General features: G+C 59.2%; 3 protein-coding genes across 4 annotated transcripts in view; 1 reads left to right on the top strand and 2 right to left on the bottom strand.

Annotated features, from left to right (window-relative positions):
• Positions 1–245: 245 nt before the first annotated feature.
• Positions 246–4,557, bottom strand: PLBD2 (phospholipase B domain containing 2). The gene is made up of 12 exons (XM_021549809.2): positions 4,334–4,557; positions 4,145–4,238; positions 3,902–4,060; positions 3,382–3,482; positions 2,765–2,979; positions 2,602–2,696; positions 2,371–2,531; positions 1,731–1,826; positions 1,354–1,425; positions 1,103–1,255; positions 830–992; positions 246–732 (listed from the first exon to the last, which is right to left on the bottom strand). The coding sequence occupies exons 1-12, from the start codon at positions 4,546–4,548 to the stop codon at positions 565–567; spliced, it is 1,692 nt and encodes a 563-aa protein (XP_021405484.2). The 5' UTR covers positions 4,549–4,557; the 3' UTR covers positions 246–564.
• Positions 4,558–6,108: 1,551 nt separating this feature from the next.
• On the top strand, positions 6,109–11,248 carry SLC8B1 (solute carrier family 8 member B1). Its single transcript, XM_077787156.1, has 15 exons — positions 6,109–6,322; positions 6,789–6,941; positions 7,039–7,091; positions 7,196–7,254; positions 7,464–7,568; positions 7,661–7,828; positions 7,928–8,035; positions 8,118–8,174; positions 8,327–8,457; positions 8,617–8,758; positions 9,140–9,261; positions 9,453–9,606; positions 9,693–9,773; positions 10,239–10,303; positions 10,385–11,248. Exons 1-15 carry the CDS (start codon positions 6,185–6,187, stop codon positions 10,580–10,582), a joined length of 1,734 nt encoding a protein of 577 aa, XP_077643282.1. The 5' UTR covers positions 6,109–6,184; the 3' UTR covers positions 10,583–11,248.
• An 898-nt stretch (positions 11,249–12,146) lies between these two features.
• Positions 12,147–20,179, bottom strand: part of TPCN1 (two pore segment channel 1) — a 40,472-nt gene continuing 32,439 nt past the window's right edge. For both annotated transcript variants that reach the window (XM_021549953.3, XM_021549954.3), the window contains exons 20-26: positions 20,072–20,161; positions 19,268–19,383; positions 18,563–18,609; positions 17,999–18,152; positions 16,560–16,696; positions 15,767–15,847; positions 12,147–14,747 (exon numbers count right to left, since the gene is read on the bottom strand). In XM_021549953.3, coding sequence (XP_021405628.1) covers positions 14,625–14,747; positions 15,767–15,847; positions 16,560–16,696; positions 17,999–18,152; positions 18,563–18,609; positions 19,268–19,383; positions 20,072–20,161 — 748 coding nt within the window. In that variant the 3' untranslated portion in view covers positions 12,147–14,624. The remainder of the gene's footprint in view (positions 14,748–15,766; positions 15,848–16,559; positions 16,697–17,998; positions 18,153–18,562; positions 18,610–19,267; positions 19,384–20,071; positions 20,162–20,179) is intronic.

Raw genomic sequence — 20,179 nt, 5'->3', positions numbered from 1 at the left:
TTTTGGGCACACAGGTGCCAGAGGAAAGGAAGATAAAAGGCATGAGGATGGTCTCCCACTCCTGGGGGGTGAGCAGTGGGGTCCCCCATCCCACAGCAGAGAAGCCTTCACAGCCTGCACCCCACAAGCCCGGCCCCAGTGGGCACACAGGCTCCCACCAGCAGAGAAGCAGATCACCCTGTTAATGGGGAGGGGACAAGACCCTGCTGAGCCCAACCCTAACAGAAGCCACCAGAGAACCTCAGCAGGGAGCAGAGCACAGCCACCAGCACTGAGCACTTTATTTACCACAGCCAAACCAGCTCACTGCCCTCCTGCCTGCGCTCAGGGCGAGCCCCAGCCTCCCAGCATGGCCCTTTTTTGGGAAGAGCCCCCCCAAACCAGGCTTCAGCACCCAGGGAAGAGCCTGGAGAGCCCCATGGCAGGGAGGGGACACGCTGGGCTTGTGCAGCACAGCCAGGTCCCTGAGAGGCAGAGAGAACAGGGGGAACCCTGTTACACAGAGCTGAGACCCCCACAGGACAGACGCCCACGGACGGACAGACGGACGGGACCAGCGCCTGCTCAGTCCCAGTGGACCTTGACTGGGGGGAAGGTCCAGAGGTCGGGGTGGCCCATGTGGAGCAGGGAGCTGCAGGGGGACGCGCTCCAGCGGAAGGGTGGCACGTCATCCCAGGCGGGGCCGCTGACCGCCACCAGCCCGAAGGTGGGCACCATGCCCGAGGAGGTGACCTGCAGGTGGGGACACGAAGCAGGGCAGCGAGTCAGCCCCGGGAAGGGGCTGCACGGCCCCAGAAGGAGCCCCTGCAGGCCTGCCCGGCTGGCACACCTTCATGTCGATGCCGCCGTGGCAGCGCTGGCGCAGGGCAGGGAAGGGGTAGGTGCCGTTGGAAGGGTTGAGGTCGGAGCGGGCGGAGATGGCGTTCTCGGCGTTCTGGGGCGGGTCACAGCCCTGGCATCGTGACAGAGGGTCTTGCAGGTAGTTGTTGGACCTGCAGAAAGAAGGGAGGGCACAGAGCCACGGTGAAGATGTGCAAAAAGCCCACGGATCATGGGAAATTCCTTGGGGGAGCAGGCGGGTTTGGGGGTGCCCAGCACACACCGCATCAGGCGGATCATGGAGTCCAAATCGTGCACCAGCGTCTGGTTCCGGCGGAAGATCTGGGCACGAGGGTTCTTGTCATAGCTGAACCAGTCACCGTATTTCCTCACCAGCTCCAGGTTCCCACTGGCGTTGAAGATCTCCTCAAAGTACCTGGGGTGGGGGAACCCAGCAAGCTGGCACCAAGGGGGTGCAAGGTGAGCACCCTGCCCCTCTTTCCAGGGCAGGCCACAGGGCAGGGTGGCACTCACGGCACGTTGTAGCTGGCCCAGTAGCCCTGCTGGTACAGCAGCTTTGTCTGGTCAGCCACCACCACCAGGCCCCTGTGCTGGGAGGAAGAGCACTGGTCAGAGCAGAGGGGGGAAAAAGCCACTGGGGATAGTGGGGGACATGCTGGGCTGGGGGGAACACATCCTGGGGGTCCCCACTGAGGGGTTACCACCCCAGACAGAGGTGCTGGGCACCCATCACCTCAGTACCAGCACCCCCAGAGCCTTTAGCCACACACAGGCCCCACTGCCCTGTGACCACCCATTGGGCTGGGCAGGCACCACCCTCAGGGTTTCCCAAACCCACAGGGATGAGAGAGGAGACAGCAGGGGCTCAGGGAGGAATTGGAGCCACTCACGGGATCTGCTCCAGCACTGTCAGCACGCCCGGTGCCGGGCTTGCTCTGCCCGGGGTGAAGGCATTGTAGTCCACCACCATCCACTGGTTGTTGTACCTGGCATGGAGAGCAAGGGATGCATCCCTCTGGCAGCCTGGGCACCCTCCATCCAATCCCACTGATGGCTTAAATTTTAGCTTTTATATCTTTCAGATTCTGTGCTGCTTTAGTGTGTAGTTCTGAGCTTCATATTAAGATATGGTGAGCCCTCTGTACAGAGTAGCTAGACAAAACAATTCCTTCTCTACCTTGGGGCCAAGGACAAATGATCCAAATCTCAGGCCCAAGAGCACAAGCAATATGGACTGAAGAGAGAAAAACAAGAAGGATGGGACTGCATAAGCTAAAGCTGTAATTGGACAATTAACTCCAATGTGAAAATGGAGCAGAACTGATAAAAGTGAGAGACCTCCTGACCAGTCATCCATTTTTGTGACCATTTTGGGTCCACCTTGGGTGCAGCCCAAGGCAGATCCATCGAGGCTTTTAATAAATCCCCGCTTTATTCTTTAATTCTGTCCAGCCTCTGTTCTAGGGCAGCCTTCCCAAGGCACCACCATCCCTCCAGGACCAATTCCCAGGCCCATCCCACCCCGCTCACGTGCCGCTGTTGAAGCGTCGGAAGACCGCGGCCCACTCGGGCCCGCTGCGGGCCAGCCGGTTGGCCACGATGTTCCTCAGCCACTCCAGGACGCTGCCCCGGGGCTCCAGGTACTTCCACAGGGCCGGGTTGTTATTCCCAATGGTGGTTTCCAGCGTGACCTGCAGGGCAGGGAGCGGTGGGGAGGGCAGCAGGGCCGGGGAGAGGTGCCTGAGGAACAGACCCACTCACCAACCCGCTGCCGAGGATGTAGAAATCATCCATGGAGAAGATGGTGCCGGGGTAGGAGGAGAACACCTGGACGCTCCCAGGGATCTGAGACTTGCCTGGAGGGGGGATGCAGAGTGTCAGAAGGGGGGTGTGAGGCGCAGCCCCCCCAGCCCAGCCCACGCACCGCCGGCCGAGGTGCGGAAGGGCAGCGTGTACTTCTTGATGATGCGCAGCATGGCCTGGTAGGAGCTCCAGGTGTCGTGGGCCACCAGCAGGTCCCGCTGGCCCGGCAGCAACTTCACCAGGGCCGAGCAGGAGCCCGAGCCCAGGACATGCTGAGGGGAGGAGCGGTTCAGGGCAGACTCCAGGTCCTCCAGGTCACCCCCCAGCTGCAGCAGCCTGGGGGGGAAGCAAGGCATAAGATGTCAGGTGAGGGATGCCCCAGGTCTGGAGCTGAGCTGGCTCAGAGCTCTCTGTCTGTCTGTCCATCTCCACCACACCCCAGTGCAGGCACTTGTGCTGGCAGCACCCTGGTAGCATGAGCAGGGAGGAAAGGGGGAGCACAGCAGTGGGGAAACTGAGGCAGGGACTGTGGGGGGAACCCACCACCCAGCCCATGGGGTGAGGAAGAGGACAACCTGCCTTGGCTCCGACCTGCCCCAGCAGCAGAAGACAAATGCCCAGAAAAGGTGGACAAAGTAGACTGAGAGTAGAACTGGCTGCTCCTGGACATGCAGGAATTGTCCCCACAGCACTCCAAACCCTGGGACAACTCTCCCCCACCTCTGAGAAGGAGCTTACAGGAAGCCGAAGGGTGCCAGGGTGATCCTGCCCCTGGGAAAGTCCAGGCGCCCATTGTAGCTGTCCTCCAGCCCCTTCAGCTGCAGCAGGGCCAGGCGCACCTGGGGACAAGGGACAGAGCTGTCACCCGGCTCCTGTGAGGAGGCAGGCTGAGAGGTTTTGGGGAACAGGCTCCCTCATTCACCCAGGGCACAGAGCAGACCAGTTGGGTCCCAGTGCTGCTGCAGAGGCACAGGGGGGGAAGCGTCACTGTCAGCAAGGTCATGACTCAGCACCCACAGCCAAGGGTGACAAAGCCACCTCCTGTGCACCCCAACTGCAGCATGCGAGTGCAGCATGCAAGGCTCTGGCAAGGAGAAAGTCACGAGTCTCCTCTACTCACCCAGGAAGGAGGATGACCACATACCTGTCATCCTACCTGGAGCTGGGCCAGGACAGCTCGCTGCCCTGCACTACCCTCTGGGGTTACAGGCCCAGGAGCATCCAGGGGGTTCCCCTGCTGGGGGCTCCCCACCCTCACCTGGTGCCAGTACTCGGTGTCGTGCCCTTTCGCCATCTGCTCCTCCATCCAGGCCAGGTTGGCCTCCAGGTAGCCGCGCAGCTTCTGGCAGTACTCGCTCTCGTACTTGAAGGGGCCGCAGTAGCCCACCATGGTGTTCATCCAGTGCATGTACATCAGCTGTGGGGCAGGACAGGGCCGCGCTGTCAGCGCGGGGCCGGCCGGGCAGCGGCCGAGGCTCGCTCCCCTGCAGGCCCCCCTCACCTGCTCGCTGACCGCGGCCTCGGCCAGCCCGGCCGCGTAGGCCTGCAGGCTGTCATTGTACGAGGCGTTGGTGGCCACCTCCAGGAAGGCCCAGCTGTGGGGACACGGGCACGGGTGGGACGAGGCTCCCCACCGACCGCGGCTCCCCCGCGGCCGCCCCAGCCCCGTCCCGTCCCGCACGGGCCGTACCCGACGTGCGGGATGCGGTCATCCAGGCTGGCCCAGGCCACGGCGCCGGGGTGGCGGCCGGGGAGGACGCGCAGCCGCTCGGAGCCGGGCTCCAGCAGCACGGAGACATTGCGGGGCACCGGGGACGAGGCTGAGCCGGCCGGGACGGGGGAGAGCAGAAGGGACAGCAGCGGGGACAGCAGCGGGGACAGCAGCAGCGCCCGCGCGGCCGCCATGGCGGGACACTGAGGGGCGGGGATGGACGGGGCGGGGCTTCGCGGTGGCCACGCCCCCAGCGCGCCATTTGATCGGCGGGGCGGGGCAGGATTGGGCGGGGCGTCTCTTGGCCACGCCCCCAAAGCGACACCTCCCCCAATTAACGCCCACACGAGGCTGTGAACGGGGCGGAGCTTGAGGCGTGGCCACGCCCCCAGCGCGCCATTTGATCGGCGGGGCGGGGCAGGATTGGGCGGGGTGACTCTTGGCCACGCCCCCACAGTGACATCCCGCATTATCGCCAACACGGGGCGGGGAAAGGGGCGGGGTTGCGGCGTGGCCACGCCCCCATCGCGCCGGGGCCGTGGGACCCCCGAGCCCCCCACAGCACCCCCTGTTCCCCCCATGCCACCCCACAGTGCCACCCCACAGCCCCACACCCGCACCCACGCTCCCATCCCGCCTCTCTCCCAGCCCCACGCCCTCAGGAGAAGTGCGGGACACGCGCGGCCCCCGGTGCGAGCGGCCCGGCCGCGGCGTGTCCCTGCGCCCGGGGCGGGGGGCGCACACCGGGTGCTGCCGCTTCTCTCGGGCCCAGGGCCGCCGCAGCCCCGGCCTTGCGCAATTCCTTTCGCCTCTCTCCGGGCAGAATGCAGAACGCTGCTTCGGGGGGGAACGGGCCAGGGTGGGAAATGGATCTTTGAATCCCACGCGCTTCGTGGGGCTCCGGCCGTGGGGGCCAGCCTGCACCCCACAAACAGGGCACGGCGCTTGCACGGGGCACGCTTCAGGCTGGGGTGTCCCGGAGCTGGGGACACCGGTGCGGAGAGGGCCACCGGCCCCCCACACCCCACATGTGGGGTGTCTGTGGGGTGCGGGACCGCCGGCACCGCGCTCTGTGGGTGCCGAGGCTGCCCCACCACGGGACACATCCCGGCCGCGGCTGCGCTGCGCCCGCCCGTGCTCAGAGGGTCCCCCCGTGGGGCCGTGGGTGCCCGCAGCACTCGGGGAGGGTGTCCCGGCCTCAGAGGGACTGCACGGAGCAGAGAGCCGCGTGTGTCCCCTCTGGGCGGGCAGCCGCCAGCCGCCTGGAGAGTGTCGCTGTCGCTTTAAGGGCGGAGGGTGGCGGCCCCTTTAAGGCGGGGGGGCCGGCAGGGCTCAGCGGCCGCGCACGGCGGCGGGGCCGCGGCGACACGGTGGGGCCGCGCCGCGGGTGGGGTCCCCGGGTACCCCCATCCATCCCCGCATCCCCGCCCGGCATCCGCCGCGCCCGCCGGGGTCCTGTCCCCGCCCGTCCCGCGGCCTCTCTGTCCCCTCTCTGTCCCCTCGCTGTCCCCTCTCTGCCCTCGGGTCCCCTGGTCCTTGTCCGTGGGGTGTGGGTGCCGTTCCCCCTCCCTCCTCTCGGGGTGTCCCCGGGCTGAACCCCCCCGGCGGGGACGTAGCGCAACCTGCCCGCGGGAGGCTCTGCTTTTTTATCGGTTTTATTATTTTTAGCATTAACTATAATTTCCAATTTAATTATTAATTTTTAACCCCTCCTGGCCCCGCCCGGGGAGCGCGGGATGGGGCTCCGGGGGCAGCCCCCGCTCTCCGTCCCCGGGGACCGCTGCCGGTGGTAGGTGTCCCCGGGGCTGTCCCCGTCAGGGACCGGGCACCATGGGGCAGGGGGCCACGGGGCTGGCCGGGGTGCTCAGCCTGGCCGGGGCACTGCCAGCCGGGACCCCGCAGCTGCTGGACGCGGGGCACACGCTCCCTCCGGGCGGGGATGCTCTGAGCCACGTACGGGGCCTGGATGTAAGTCTGGGGGCTGCGGTGGGGTTTGGGGGGGATGCCGGGAGGGATTTGGGTGCTGCCGGGGTGCTGGGGTCCCGTCCCGTCCCTGCTTCCATGTCCCCGCCATCGCAGCAGGGATCTCACCAGGATTTCCTCCGCTGCTGCTTTTTCCTCCGAAAACCTCTCTGCTTGCCAGGCCGGCGCCTTCCCACGGCCCGGGGTGGGTGTGGGCTCTGTGGGGACACGGATGGGGTGGGGACAAGGCTTTCCACAGCCCTCGACCCACGCACGTGTGGCTCAGGTGGGGAAATCGAGGCAGGGATGACAGCGACCTGCCAAAGCAGCCCCACGGCAGCGCTTGTGGGGGCGGTGGGTGGCCGTGTCCCCTCGGGGTGGCCGTGTCCCCTCGGGGTGGCCGTGGCAGCCCTCGGGGAGGGCGGTGGGTGCTCGGGGGGCCCGGCCAGGCACCCTCCCCTCTGCTCGGCAGTGCTGGGAGGTTTGGAAGCACAACAGCTCTGAGTGGTGCCACTTCATCCGGAGCAACCCCGACTGCCGGCTGGACGGGGGCTTCCTCGACTACCTCGATGGGGTCTTCTGTGTGTTCCCACCCCGGCTGCTGCCCCTGGCTGTCACCCTCTATGTAAGGATGGGAAAGGGCGGTGCTGGAGATGGTCTGCTGTGGGGGCACATGGTGGGAACCCCACTGACCCCTCTCTGTGCTACCCCTGACCCCACAGGCTCTCTGGCTCCTGTACCTGTTCATCATCCTCGGTGTGACAGCAGAGAAGTTGTGAGTGGTTCACAGAGGAGGGGACTGTCCCCAGGGTGACCAGGAGCCCCGTGGTCCCCAAGTAGCACCATCACCTCTCTGTGTCTCCATTTCTGCCCTTCCAGCTTCTGCCCCAATTTATCAGCCATCTCCACCAACCTGAAGCTGTCCCACAACGTGGCAGTATCCTTGGCAAATCACAGGAGGGATGTGGGGGCAGGGCAGGGGAGCTGGCCATGACAGGGTCACTTTGTGTCCCCTCAGCACCTATTGGCAGGGCGAGCTGGAGGTGACAGCAGGACAAGTGGTCATGTGCTGGCTCTAGGCAGGAGTACACAGCTCCCCCACGGGGAGGAGGACACCAGGGCTTTTCCTTGACGTCCCCTCTCCATGGTGTCACCTTCCTGGCCTTTGGAAATGGGGCCCCCGATGTCTTCAGTGCTGTGGTGGCTTTCTCTGACCCCCGGACAGCAGGGCTGGCCATCGGGGCTGTCTTTGGTAAGGGAGCCACAGTGCCACATCCTCACAGGGTGATATTCTGGAGCTGTGGGATGTTCCCGTGTCCCGAGAGAGTCCCGCTGTGTTGGCAGGTGCCGGTGTGTTTGTGACCACGGTGGTGGCCGGGGGCATCGCCCTGGTCAAGCCCTTCACGGCCGCCTCCAGGCCCTTCCTCAGGGATGTCATCTTCTACATGGTGGCCGTCTTCCTCACCTTCGTCATCCTCTACTTGGGCAGGATCAGGCTGGGAGAGGCTCTGGGTGAGCGCTGTGGGAGCTGGGGGTGGTGGGAGCAGCCCGGGGGTGCTCCGGGGGCAGCCTGGGGGTGCCGTGACCCCCCCCATCACTCGCCCGCCTCAGGTTACCTGGGGCTCTACGTGTTCTACGTGCTCGCCGTGGTGCTCTGCACCTGGATCCACCGGCGGCAGCGCGGGGATGGACTGGCCCCTCCCGGAGCCTGGGAGCCAGGTAAGGGCTGCCCGGCTGGGGTGGGACCCCCGGCATGTTGGGGTGCCCTCCCAGTGGTCCTGCTTGCTCCTCTTCCCCGCAGAGATGCCGACAGATGTGGAAGAGCCGGAGCCCTCGAGCACGAGCAGCGGGGACTATGGTACGTGGTTCCCTGGCTCTGCTCCGTCCTCAGCGGTCCCAGAACCCCGCAGGCGTGGCTGAGCCCGTGGGGTGACAGCCCACGGGGCAAGGGGAGCTCTCTGGGGACACACAGGGAGCCCCCAGCCCGCTCAGTGCCGTGGGCCCTGGCAGGGGAGGAGTACCGGCCCCTGCTGCCCTCCCGGGAGACCTCCCTGCGCATCCTCGCCTCGGCCCTCAACCCCTTGGACTGCCGCAGGTGGAGGAGGAAGCCCTGGTACTGGCGGCTCTTCAAGGCCTTCAGGGTGAGTAGGGGGCACCACGAGCCAGGAGGAGCCCCCCGAGGGGCAGCCCCATCCCTGCTGGAGGCTCTGTCCCCCGGGGCTTTGCGGTGGGGATGGTGGGGTTGGGAGCAGGTCATGGGGCACCTCGCAGGGTGTCCCAGGTGGGTGTCCCCGTGCCAGGTGCCCGTGGAGCTGCTGCTGCTGCTCACCGTCCCCGTTGTGGACCCCGACAAGGATGACCTGAACTGGAGGAGACCCCTCAACTGCCTGCACATCCTCACCAGCCCCCTGCTCTGCATCCTCACCCTGAAGTCAGGCGCCTGTAAGAGCCTGGGCAGCCCCAGCTTCCAGAAGGGGACAGGGCTGAGATGGCCACCAAAGCCCTGGGGACTGCAGAGCCTATCAGAGCTGGCTCCCCAGTGTGGGGAGGAGGGATGGGCAGGGGAGAGCCGAGCTGTGTTTGCAGCTGGTTTGCAGCTGGATACACCCTCACAAGGCTGGGGGGCTTGGGTCCCCCAGCATCCAAGTCCTGAGGGGAAAATGGAGCAGGCCTGGCCTGTCTGGGAAACTGAGGCACGGAGGGGAGCAGCTCTGTGAGGGTGTAGGGCAGAGGTGGCATTAGGTGACAAGGCTTTACGTCCACCTCAAGCCTGGTGGGATCCTGTCCCAGCCTCTCTGTCCCTCCTCTCCCCACCATGTGCAGATGGGCTGTACCAGATCCAAGGTGTCTTCCCAGTCTGGGCACTGGTCACACTGGTTGCCTCTGCCCTGGCCCTCATCATCTTCATCACCACAAGCAATGAGGAGCCCCCCAAGTACCACTGTGTAAGGTGTCCCCCAGCCCTGAACGCCCACCAGGGACTGGCACAGCCTGCTCCAGCCTGGGCTGAGGGTCCTGGGGCAGAGCAGGAAGCTGGAGCTCTCTCCCAGTTCCCAATGTCCCAGGAGGGATGCCAGGAGGTGTGCAGGGTCCTGTGGGATGTACACAGGGACCAGTTCTCTCCTCTTCCTGTCAGGTGTTTGCCTTCCTTGGGTTTTTGGCCAGTACGATGTGGATCAACGCCGCGGCCACGGAGCTGGTGAACATCCTGCGCACCCTGGGCATCATCTTCCAGCTCAGCAACACCGTGCTGGGCCTCACACTGCTGGCCTGGGGCAACAGCATCGGGGGTGAGGGCTCTGCTGCTCCCAGTGCCCCCCTGGCACGCCCTGGGGTCCCCTTGCCATGGCCAAGGTCTCCTTTTGTCCCTCCACAGACACCTTCTCCGACCTCACCATGGCCCGGCAGGGCTATCCCCGCATGGCCTTCTCCGCCTGCTTCGGGGGCATCATCTTCAGTATCCTGTGCATGCCAGGGCCAGCCTGCTGGCACGGGGGGCAGGAGCTGCCCGAGGTGCCCTGCCTGCAGCCCAGGGAGAGCCCCTTGTGCTGCGGGATCCCTGGAGAGCAGCGGGATCCATCCCAGGGCTGCAGCGCTCCCCCAGGGCAAGGGGACGGAGGGATTTGGGAAGGGCAGAGCCAGAGCCAGCAGCACCCCCCTGTCCCCACAGCTGCCCCAGCTGGGCGGGAGTTTGGGCAGGAGCGTGGCAGATTTGGGATTTGCCAAAGGGAAGGAGGGGAGGGGGCTGTGCCTCGCTCCGGTGGGTTTTGGGTGAAGCCTCTCGAGTGCTCAGGGCTGTATTCAGCACAGAGAGAGAACGCTTCAGCCAGGGGTGCAGGAAGGAGGATATGGGGCAGAGGGATGGGCTCAGTGCTGTTGCCCCCTCGAGCTGTGCCGTGTGTCCGTCCTGAACGTGCCGCAGACATCCTGGTCGGCGTGGGGCTGGGCTGCCTGCTGCAGATGAGCAGCAGCCAGCCGCTGGTGAAGGTAAGGCCTGGTGCCACGGGGACGCGGGCCGGGCTGGCGGCAGGACCCGATGTCACCCCACATCACCTCCTGTCCCCGCAGCTGGAGCCGGACAGCTCGCTGGTGTGGGTGCTGGCCGGGGCGCTGGGGCTGAGCCTGGCCTTCTCCTTGGTGACGGTGCCGGCGCAGTGCTTCCAGCTGGGAAAGGCCTACGGGCTCTGCCTCATCGCCTACTACCTACTGTTCCTGTGCCTGGCCCTGCTCACCGAGTTCAGGGTCATCCACTTCCCCGCGCCCTGAGCGTCCCCGCAGACCCGGCCCGGAGCTCGCTCTGCCTCCCCACGCAGCCCCGGGGACAAGGGCACGGCGACCTCCCCGCGCTGCTGGAGCTGCCAGCCCGGCCCTCGGCCCCTGCCGCCCTTTGGGAAGGAGCTGGCAGTGCCCATGCCCTCCCCTCGCTCTCTTCAGTCATTTAGGGAACTCCGGGCAGCAGCAGCACCCAAACCTCAGCTCTGTGCGCTGGCAGGACCAGAGGATGGGGAAGCGCCAGCTCAGGGGCACGGCAGGGGAATTCTGCCTCCTCAGCTCCAGCTGGCCCTCCTCAGCCCCAGGGTGGCACTGCCACAGCCCTGGCACACATCTGTCCTTGGAAGGGCTGTCCCTGATGGCACCGCGGGCAGACAGGGGACACAGTGCTCCAGGGATACACTGGGTTTAGTGCAAGCAAAGCCTGAGGGAAAAACAAACACCAAACCAAGGGAGGCTGGTTTCCCCTGCTTTTTTTAGTAATGTTTTTCAACCTGAGTTTCAGATCCTACTTTTCTCCTCCTCCTGGGGTGGGCAGAGCTGTAGGAAAGGACTTGGAGGTTTCCACACACAGTGTTGACCTCTGGCAGGACAAGATTTAGGCACTGTAAAAAACTGCAATAAAAAACCAACCAAACAAGAAAAAAATGCAAACACAAACCCGACCTTGACTTTTGCCTGTTGCAAGGGCCATTCCTCCTGCTCTCTGCTGCTCTGACTCAGCCCTTACTCAGCAGAGCCTTGGAGGGCAGAGGGCCTGGGACACCCAGAGTGGCTTTTCCTGAGGGAGTGGGGAAGTGGTTTCCAGTAGCTGATGTCCCCAGAGCAGGGACGTGCTGCCACACTGGAAATGGGGTCAGCACAGCTCAGTCCCTGGGGACAGTGCCAGCAGGATGGAGGGGTGAGCTGGTGGCTCTGCTCCCAGCTGGAGGGTCCACAGGACACAGGCTGGAAAGCAAATGATCACCCCAGAGGGACACCCACATCCCTGCCCCAGGGGAGAAGGGGCTGTTGAGCAAACACCACAACTGTCAGACCTGGTTCCTCCTTTTTTCCTCCTGGGCCTGAAGCATTTCTCCTTTTTCTAACAGATACCAGCAGCTTTCACCAAAAAAATAACATTCCCTGTGCCTGCAGCTATTGGCTCTGCCCTGGTCTTGCTCCAGCAGCTGCCAGAACCAGCTGGGACACAATGCCCACTTCCTGCCACAGGCAGGGCTAAAGCAATCCAAAGCCTGGCCAAGGTCCCAGGACAGAGGTGCAGGGTGAAACATCCCTTCTGGCCTCAACACTGCACCGAGGCAGCCTTAAAAACCTGACTTTGAAAGCGCTGGTGTTTAGGGGAAAAACTGGCAGGGGGAGGCAGAAGGGAAGAGAGTTCCCTTCTGCCTTCCTTTGTAATGTCCAGGAACAGGAATGTGAAGCAGCAAAATATTCCCAACACAAGCACTTGTCACCAGAGAGGGCAGGCAGGCTCCTCTTCAAACACTGGAAATGCTCCAGCTTGGCCAAACCCACCTCTGGAATAACAGGGGAAGGAGGAAAGGAAGCTGCTGCCTTTACGAAGCCAAGGATGCTCTTTATTAGTGCGCCTGAAAAAAATCTAGAGAACATCTGACAGACACGTCCATAAAATCGGGTTTTTTATAAACAAAACGCCAGCATACAAAATCCTGCAGTGCTTCCTCCCGTGCTCCCTACAAAATGATTGTCTCTGTCGTCAGTCTGTGGGTGGGGGGAGGGAGAGGAGGATAAATAGAAGGGGATGCCCCGTACTCAAACTTTGTTTCCTTCCAAAGTCATAAGGAAGAAGCAAACTCCTGCTGCCCTCCTTGGTTTTACAAAAATAATGAACACAGCGGGTATGTGGGGGAGGATCAACACCTTGGAGGCAGCACCCTGACCCCCAGCCCTCCAGGGAGCCCTTTATTGCATGATCAGCCCTCCGTGCCTTCCTCAACACAGCTTAAAGCCACAGCTCCTTTCACACCCAGAAAACACCCCCCAAAAATAAAAAAAAAAGTCACTGATAGCCCTGCCAGGAGAAATCAGCTGTAGGGGAATGTGGAGATTAACCACAGCCACGTTTTTTTCCCCAGTAACCTTCATAATGCTCATTCATTCTGCCCACAACTTAAAGCACAATCAAGACCATCTCCTGCAGGCCAGGACTAAGCTGGATAAACCTCCCGGGCTGCAACTGCACACAGAGCAACTGCAAGAGCAACAAGTGCACTGCTCCTTAATTTGTGGTTGAATTTATGGTTTGGAAAACAGCCCTTTAAGGTCCTTCATGGGTCAGCTCAGAAGTAGTTTCATACCTGCAAGTATCCAGAAAGAAAACAAAGAGTTGCCGTGAGGCACCCAGGGAGTCTGGCAAGGGTTGGAGCAGCCACTGGTGTGTGTGTGCTGCTCTCCCACTCCTTCCAAGTGCTCCCACCGTGCCATGCAGGGAGAGATTTCCAGAAGGAGCTCTGGCTTGCTTCCCTCTGGAAGTCTCACCCACGCAGGAAATGCTCCTGAGCTGCCCGGGTAGGATCAGCCCTCTCCTGCTGTCCTTGTGCCACGAGGTGAGGCCACCAAGGAAAGACAGGCATATGGGACAAAGGGGATGGGGACACAGATCTCCCACTGCCTGGTGCACCTGGAAAATAGGTGCTCAGGAAGCTCCACTATTAGTCAGAACCTGAGGAAAAATCAAACAGCAAAGGTGAGGGAACCTCCCAGCTGCCAGGGACTTCCAGCCCTCAGAACTTCCAGTGCTGACAGGGAAAAGAGAGACTTGGAGAGACAGGTTCAAAGGATCACAACTGCCACAATCCCACAGACGTGGCAGAGCTGGGAAGGGAACCCTTGTCCCACTTCCTCCTCATTCCTCAGCTCTCAGGTGCAGAAAAGCAGACAGGTGAGAAGAATCCTTGTCTTCCACGTTCCTCCCACATCCAAAATCCAGGGGAACAGTGGAATTCTTCAGTGGATCTTCCCAACACCTGACTGAGCTGACCTTTTCCAGCCTGAGAAACATTCCTGCAAGGGAGGAGCCCCACTCTGTGCTGGGACTTGCTCAGCTGGAATGAGGACTGACCAGCAGGACTGTGTGATACCCAGGAGCTCTCTTTAACCCAGAGCCAGGCAGAAAAAAGCCAGACTTGGAGCTGCAAAACCTTCCACTCCTCTTCCCAGTCATTTATCCCAGCTAAGGAGCAGCCAGAGAGGTTTCACAGAGCAGGTGGCCAAGTGGCAGAGCCCAACAGCCACGTCAGCCTGCAGAATCCCCCTCTCTGAACAGGGACAGGAGCTCTGGGGTTTGCAGGGGTGACTCCAAGCCCAGGCAGTGCCACGGGCAGGGCTGACCAGCAGAGATGCAGATACAGCAGAGAGAGGGTCTCCAAAGCCTGCCCCACCTCTGGTCATAGCATGATGAGGTGCTGGCCCTCACTTCTGCCTTGGATCTACTCGGGGACAGCAAAATTCAGTAATCAGAGCTGGAGCTGCTACAGGGAGTGCATCTAGGTGTGCCAAAAAGGAGGGGGAGGGCAGGCTGCCCTTCCAAAAGTGCTGAGATTCCACACCACCTGCCCTTTCTTTGCGCAAGGAAGGTGGAGCAGAAACAAAAACCCCACTCCCTGCTCCTTTGTCCCTAGGTTAATGGTACCCTTTGAGCAACAGGGATCTTCCAAAAGGGCTGAAGTTAAGCAGGTGACTTCAGCCAACTCCCTGCTGTTAATGGATTACACATCCCTTTCCCCAAGGTCTGTTAGTGGTAAGACAAGCAGCAGCAGCTGGAGCCTGGGAAGGGGCTCAGAGGGACAAGGGCTCTGTTCTGCCCAGATTGAGCACGGGCATCACGCTCAATCTGTGTGCAGCAGCCTTCCCCTGAGCCCCCTGGGCCTCTGGCTTCTCAGCAACCACTGCTGGGGGCAAGATTTGATCCCTACACTGGTACACCGACAGATCTATATACACCCTCCCAAAATACAGGCTGGGGAGGAACACTCTGGGTTATTGCATAGAAGGTGGCTCGCGTTAGCTGGGCCTAAATGACAGTCTGGGAGCGCTGCCGGAGGCTCAGGGGCTTCAGAGAGCTGCTGGAAGCAGATGCAGGCTCTTGCAGTGGTGTCTGAGATTCCTCCTTCCTGGAGTGCTCTTCATACCATTCCTGCAGCAGGGGAGTAAACAGGCACGGGTCAGGCTGTGCCCCACACACCCCAAAAGGGCAGAGCCTGCTGTCACTGCCATTGAGGGCACATTTTTTTCAAGCACAGAGGGCTCTTTCCAAAGCCCTGGGTACAGCCTAACCTCCTGGAACAACCCAGCTAGCTGCAGCATGCCTGTGGTGGATGCACTGAGACCTTGCCAGCCACAGCCCAAGGAAACTTCCCACCCTCAGGATGTCCCTCCTGAACACCCAGGGCTTGAGGATGGCTGTTCCCATGATGTGTGGGACTTGCAGGGCAGCTCCTGGTGCTGGGCAGCTCCAGGATGTCACAGACCAAGCACAACAGGCAGGAGGTTTCCCTGCAGGTGACCCAGCCCCATGGTAAACAATGTGCATTTTCCTTAGGGACACTCAAGATTCATCCCCAGTCTGTCTGCTCTGGGGACAAAGGACAGATTCAAATAAGATTGATTTTTTTCAGCACTAATCATTACATTAGCCCACGACCTTTAACTACCTTTGGCAGTGACCAAACCCATGGCAGAAAGCTCCCGACCACGGATGGCACGGGCAGGAAGGTGCAAAAAATCCAGGGAATCTGCTGATTTACTTGTCTCCCATCTTGCTCAGCCTGCAGACCAGGCAGGCCTGCCTGGGACAAGCCAGCCTTGGTTTCTGTGTCAGACAGACACGCCTAAGCTCAAACACAACCACATTCCAGAGGTTTAAGAGCTCTGTGCTCAGCAGCCAAGCTCCAGGCAGACCAAACTGTGCTGACAGCCCCAGCAGACACCTGGGGAGCCCAGGGCAGCTCAGCACAGCAGCAGTGCTTGTGCACACCCCCAGCGTGGTCACTGTGACTGTCCTGACACACCTGCACCCCCTGAGGAGCTCTGATGTGCTCTGTGGTTTAACAAACCCCTGGGCTCAGAGGAAAGCAGCCCCCAGTGCTTGAAAGGTTGGGTTGTTATTCCAGGGAATGCTCTCACCACATGCTTGGTGGCAGCTCCAGCACATACCTGTATCTCCTCCTCGTACATCTTCATACTCAGGTCACTCTTGGTCCTTGACCTGCGTCCCAGAAACACCGTGGACATTTGCTAGAGAGTTGGGGCAAGGAGGAGGAAACACCAAAAAATACTTTCATCAGTCACTGAGCAGCTGGATCTGTCCTGGAAGTTCAAGCATCCTTCCTGTGGACACCCATCACCCCCTGATGAGCTCAGACCACCCCAGGCTCGTTCTGTTGTCACCTGGGAGGCTGCAGCACCTGCCCTGTGTCATGGTGACACAGGGCTACAAGGGCCAACAACCACTTTAACTCTTCCCAGATGCATGAGACAACACTTCTGAGACAAGAGCTCATTTTCCCAATTTAGAATGGTTCAGAATGGAAGCATAAGCAGTGCCATGGAGAAAGGAAGGATCTGGAATCAATGCCATCATGCTGCGGCATAATGCTACAGGACTGTCCAAGCTTCAGTGAATGATGGCACAGAGAAACAATCAGGAGAATTACGAGATAGTGGCTTCCTCAGAGGAAACAGAAATATGCTTTTTTTCCCAGTCAGCAGGGGCCAGGACAGCTCTCAGGGAAGTTTCCAGGCAGCAGGGACCAGCCTTTGTCAAGGCTATTCAAGGAGCAGTTGCTGCTTTTCCAGAGCAGCAAAATTTTGTGATGCTGCAGAGTTCCTCCAGCAGCTCAGCCCTGAACACTACACAGGCAGGTGGATCTTCTCTCTCCAGGCAGACAAAGTGGCCCTGGCACACCTCCCTCTCCTGAAGGTGAGAACTCACAGTGCTTCCTCTTACCCCATATTTGTCCATCTGCAACACGATCTTCTGCAGCTGAGCTGTTTCAGTGGCAGCTGAAGTCCTCTTGTACAGCTCAATTATGCCAATCACCTCCTCCTTGGAGATCTCCTTCTCCAGCACAATGCCATTATCTTCTGCAGAGGCAAGAAGCAGAAAGAGGAGGAAAAAAAATTCACCAAGATGAGCATTGCTTCAACAGCTGCAACCATAACCCTGGAAGGCAAAGCCTAAAGCACATAGGACCAAGCCAGAGGTCAGGTACAGTCTGCACCTGCATTTGTGACTAGAACATGGATATGTTCAACCCCCAACAAGACAGGGACAAAGTTAACTAGTGAGTAGGGCCAGCAAACCTTCTGACTCAAACTATTCTCATCAGCTCCTTGGTATCTTAAAAAAAATAAATGATCTTGCAGCTTTTTTGCTGGCCTCTAAGTTAAGAAATCAAATAATCACATAAGAGTTTCTGCCCTTTGACCTTTACCTGCCTAAGAGAGTTTTGGAGTCCAGGGCTAACCAATGTCCTTCACTGCACACTTGAAACTGGGTGCAGGAAGGATCACAAGTGTTTCCCTAATTAACAGCTCCTGTGCCACACAAATTTGATCTTCTGGCACCTAAAAACCCAGGGGAGTGGGGCCTTCACCTGAAGGAACAGCAGGAGAAGGGCTGTGAGCCATTAGTGTGGCTTTGGCACCTGAATTAGCAGGTCAGGAAGGTGCCTGCAGCTCCATACCCCCAGCTCAAAAGGAAAAGGACAGTGAGTAAGTGATGAGGGGGCTGCAGAGCCCAGTCTCTGCCAGTTCCTAGAGGAAAAGGGATGTCCAAACCCAGCACAGAGTCAGCAGCCATGAAAATGTGGGAAGAACTGGACAGGCAGTGTCTGTTGTCCTCCAGGTCACGGCAAAAGTGCTGACAAATCACCTTGGAGACACATTCTGCCACCAGTGAGTGCATTAATGAGGAAGGGAAATTGGTTTAAAAAAATTATCAACCTTCCCTTCCCTCACTGAACTTTGCTACATGATTGCTGCAATGTTTCCTAGAAGTCTTGCATGAAATGGACTTCCTATAAAACGGCCACGGACTTCCTGTTCTCAAAGAATTTGGTTGAAATGGCTCAAGCGGTTGAAGTTTGTATGTGTGTGCGTACACAAGCATACAGACATACATAAAACCCACACAAACACACCCACCCATGCTTTTTGGGGAATTCTGGGGGAGAGATGAGGGGCAGAGCACGAAGACCAGACAGAAGTATCACACAAAGATCAAGCTCAAGCAAAAGTACAACGAGCACAAGAATTAGCTCAGGATGTCAGGTTAAAATAAAAAAAATCTGGTTTTTTTTTCTGGGCAATCCCATTTTCTCCTAGAGATAATGTACCAGGGAGAGAAGACACAAGGCTGCAGGTCAGCCAGGCCTCAGTTCTGACCTTCTGAATCCTGGTTCTTCCGAGTGTAGTTCATGCGGAAGACAAAAGCGTCCAGGATGAAAGCCACGATGATTGTCATCACCACCATGGTCACAATGTAGAAGATCATGAAGTACAGACGGCTCCAGTGAGTGGTTTGGGAAGTCACCCCTTCCTAAAGTGGAGAGGGAAGAAGTGAGCAGTGCACCAAAGAAGGGAGAGGCAGCGTTAGCTGCTTGTCAACACATGCACAAAGCAGCAGAAACATAAACATTCTGCCCCAGGGACTGCTTGTGCAATGCTTAATGCCCCAACAGGTCCTTGCAGCTAAAAAGAGATGTTCCTACAGGCAAACACACAGAACATCTGATGCTGGTGGCTTTGGACAGCAGGGTGACAAACTGGAGCACAGGGTGACTTCATTTGTCCAGCCTGTGAAGCCTGAAACGTGCCCAGCAGCATGGCAGGGGTCAAACACCCCCCAAGAATCAGGACCAAAAGAACCTGGCAGCAAAGCCACCATGGGTGGTGTGGAAGGTGTGCCCGAGCTGACAGAGCCTGTGCTGCCTGCAGGGGGTCACTCACCATGATGATGTACCAGTCATTGACCACCGTCAGCTCAAACAGTGTCACTGCACAGAAGGGGGAGAAAACACACTCAGGGAATTGTTTTATCCATCCTGACCTGTTTCACAGTGATTTTTAGATAAAGTGTTCGACAGGGAAGACTGTCACTAGACAGCCAAGTTTGAGTAAAGACAGCAAATCCAGAGAGAATGCAGACCCTCCCACAGCAATTCCTTCAGACACAGGGTCAGACCCACAGAACCTGCAGCATGGCTTCATCTCTGTTTCTTAAAGAAACCAGGCCTGACTCCTCACCAGAGAGCATGGAGACCTCTGAAATCTTCTGCTCACACATTATGAAAAATGATGGAGAGCAATCAATACATTCAAATTATTCTTCATCAGAGGGTTTAAAGAGAGGCATCACTGTTGGTTCTTTAGAAGGGCAGTGGAGAATGCCTCCCTTGAACACCTCTGGTCTGATCACCAGCCAGAACAGATCTGCTGCCTTCCAGCTGGCTCTGAGAGACCTCTGCTCACCCTGCAAAGCAGTCCTGGCACAGCCAGTCAGCTGGAGCTCTCCAGACAGAAAGAGCAGGATACAGAGTGAGGCGCATCAGCAGCACTGCCCTGGGAGAGTCCCAGGCTCACATGAGCATTTCAGAGCCATCCAGCTCTGCAGGAACACAGGATAATCTTTTCTAGGGACAGAAGTGTCCTTACCAAAGCTGTTCAGAATGTTGTCAAAGTTGTTGAGATAGTAATAACCTTCTTCCACAACTGTTTTGTTGCCAACTGTGTGGTTCACCCAGCGGTAGGAATCTGCAACTGTGCTTGTACTGGTTGGAGAAAACAAGACAAAGAATCAGCAGAGACTGGAAAAGCAATGAAAATCTAAAAAGTTATAAATACCAGCCCCTCTAGAATGTGGTAAGAAGAGGAGCAATTTCTACCTCTTGGCCAACACTTGTCTTTTCCTCTGGGAGGAAAAGGAATGCTCTCTCCTTCACAGCTCAGCACAAGCCCAGGGAGCACATGGAGCCTTTCTAATCATTCAGCAAATATTACACCAGAGAAACTGAGAGTTTGAGTTCCTTATACCCTTCAAGCTTGGCATTTCCACGTGGTCTGCCATCATTAAAGGCACAGCACAGCTTAGAACCAGGTGAATTTATGTTGGGTGAATGTGTTGCTGGACAAGCAACTCTGGCATCATAGAAACAGAATGGTTTGGGTAGGAAAGGACCTTAAAGCCCATCCAGTTCCACCCCCTGCCATGGCCAGGGACACCTTCCACCATCCCAGGTTGCTCCAAGCCCTGTCCAACGTGGCCTTGGACACTTGCAGGCATGGGGCTGGAGAAATGAAGTAGCTCCTGGATTTCTGCCACGTGTTGCCTTAGCTACAAAACCCCATTTAGCTCCATCCTCTGGCCACTTCTCCACAGGGAAGTGGAGCTGCCAGAGCTCCCTGCTGCTGCCTGAGCACCAAAAGCACTGTTGAGGGGGCTGGATTTGAGGTACTCACTTGCAGCAGTTCGGGTAGACTACGCCAGCGAAGAACTCCATGCCAACAATGGCAAAGCAATAGTAGAAGATCAGCAGGGTTAAACCCAGGCTGGAGGCAGAAACAGAA

Source organism: Lonchura striata, chromosome 18 (genome assembly GCF_046129695.1).
Source record: "Lonchura striata isolate bLonStr1 chromosome 18, bLonStr1.mat, whole genome shotgun sequence".
In the NCBI taxonomy this organism is placed as follows: Eukaryota; Metazoa; Chordata; class Aves; order Passeriformes; family Estrildidae; genus Lonchura; species Lonchura striata.
This window is presented reverse-complemented; position numbering and strand designations above follow the sequence as displayed.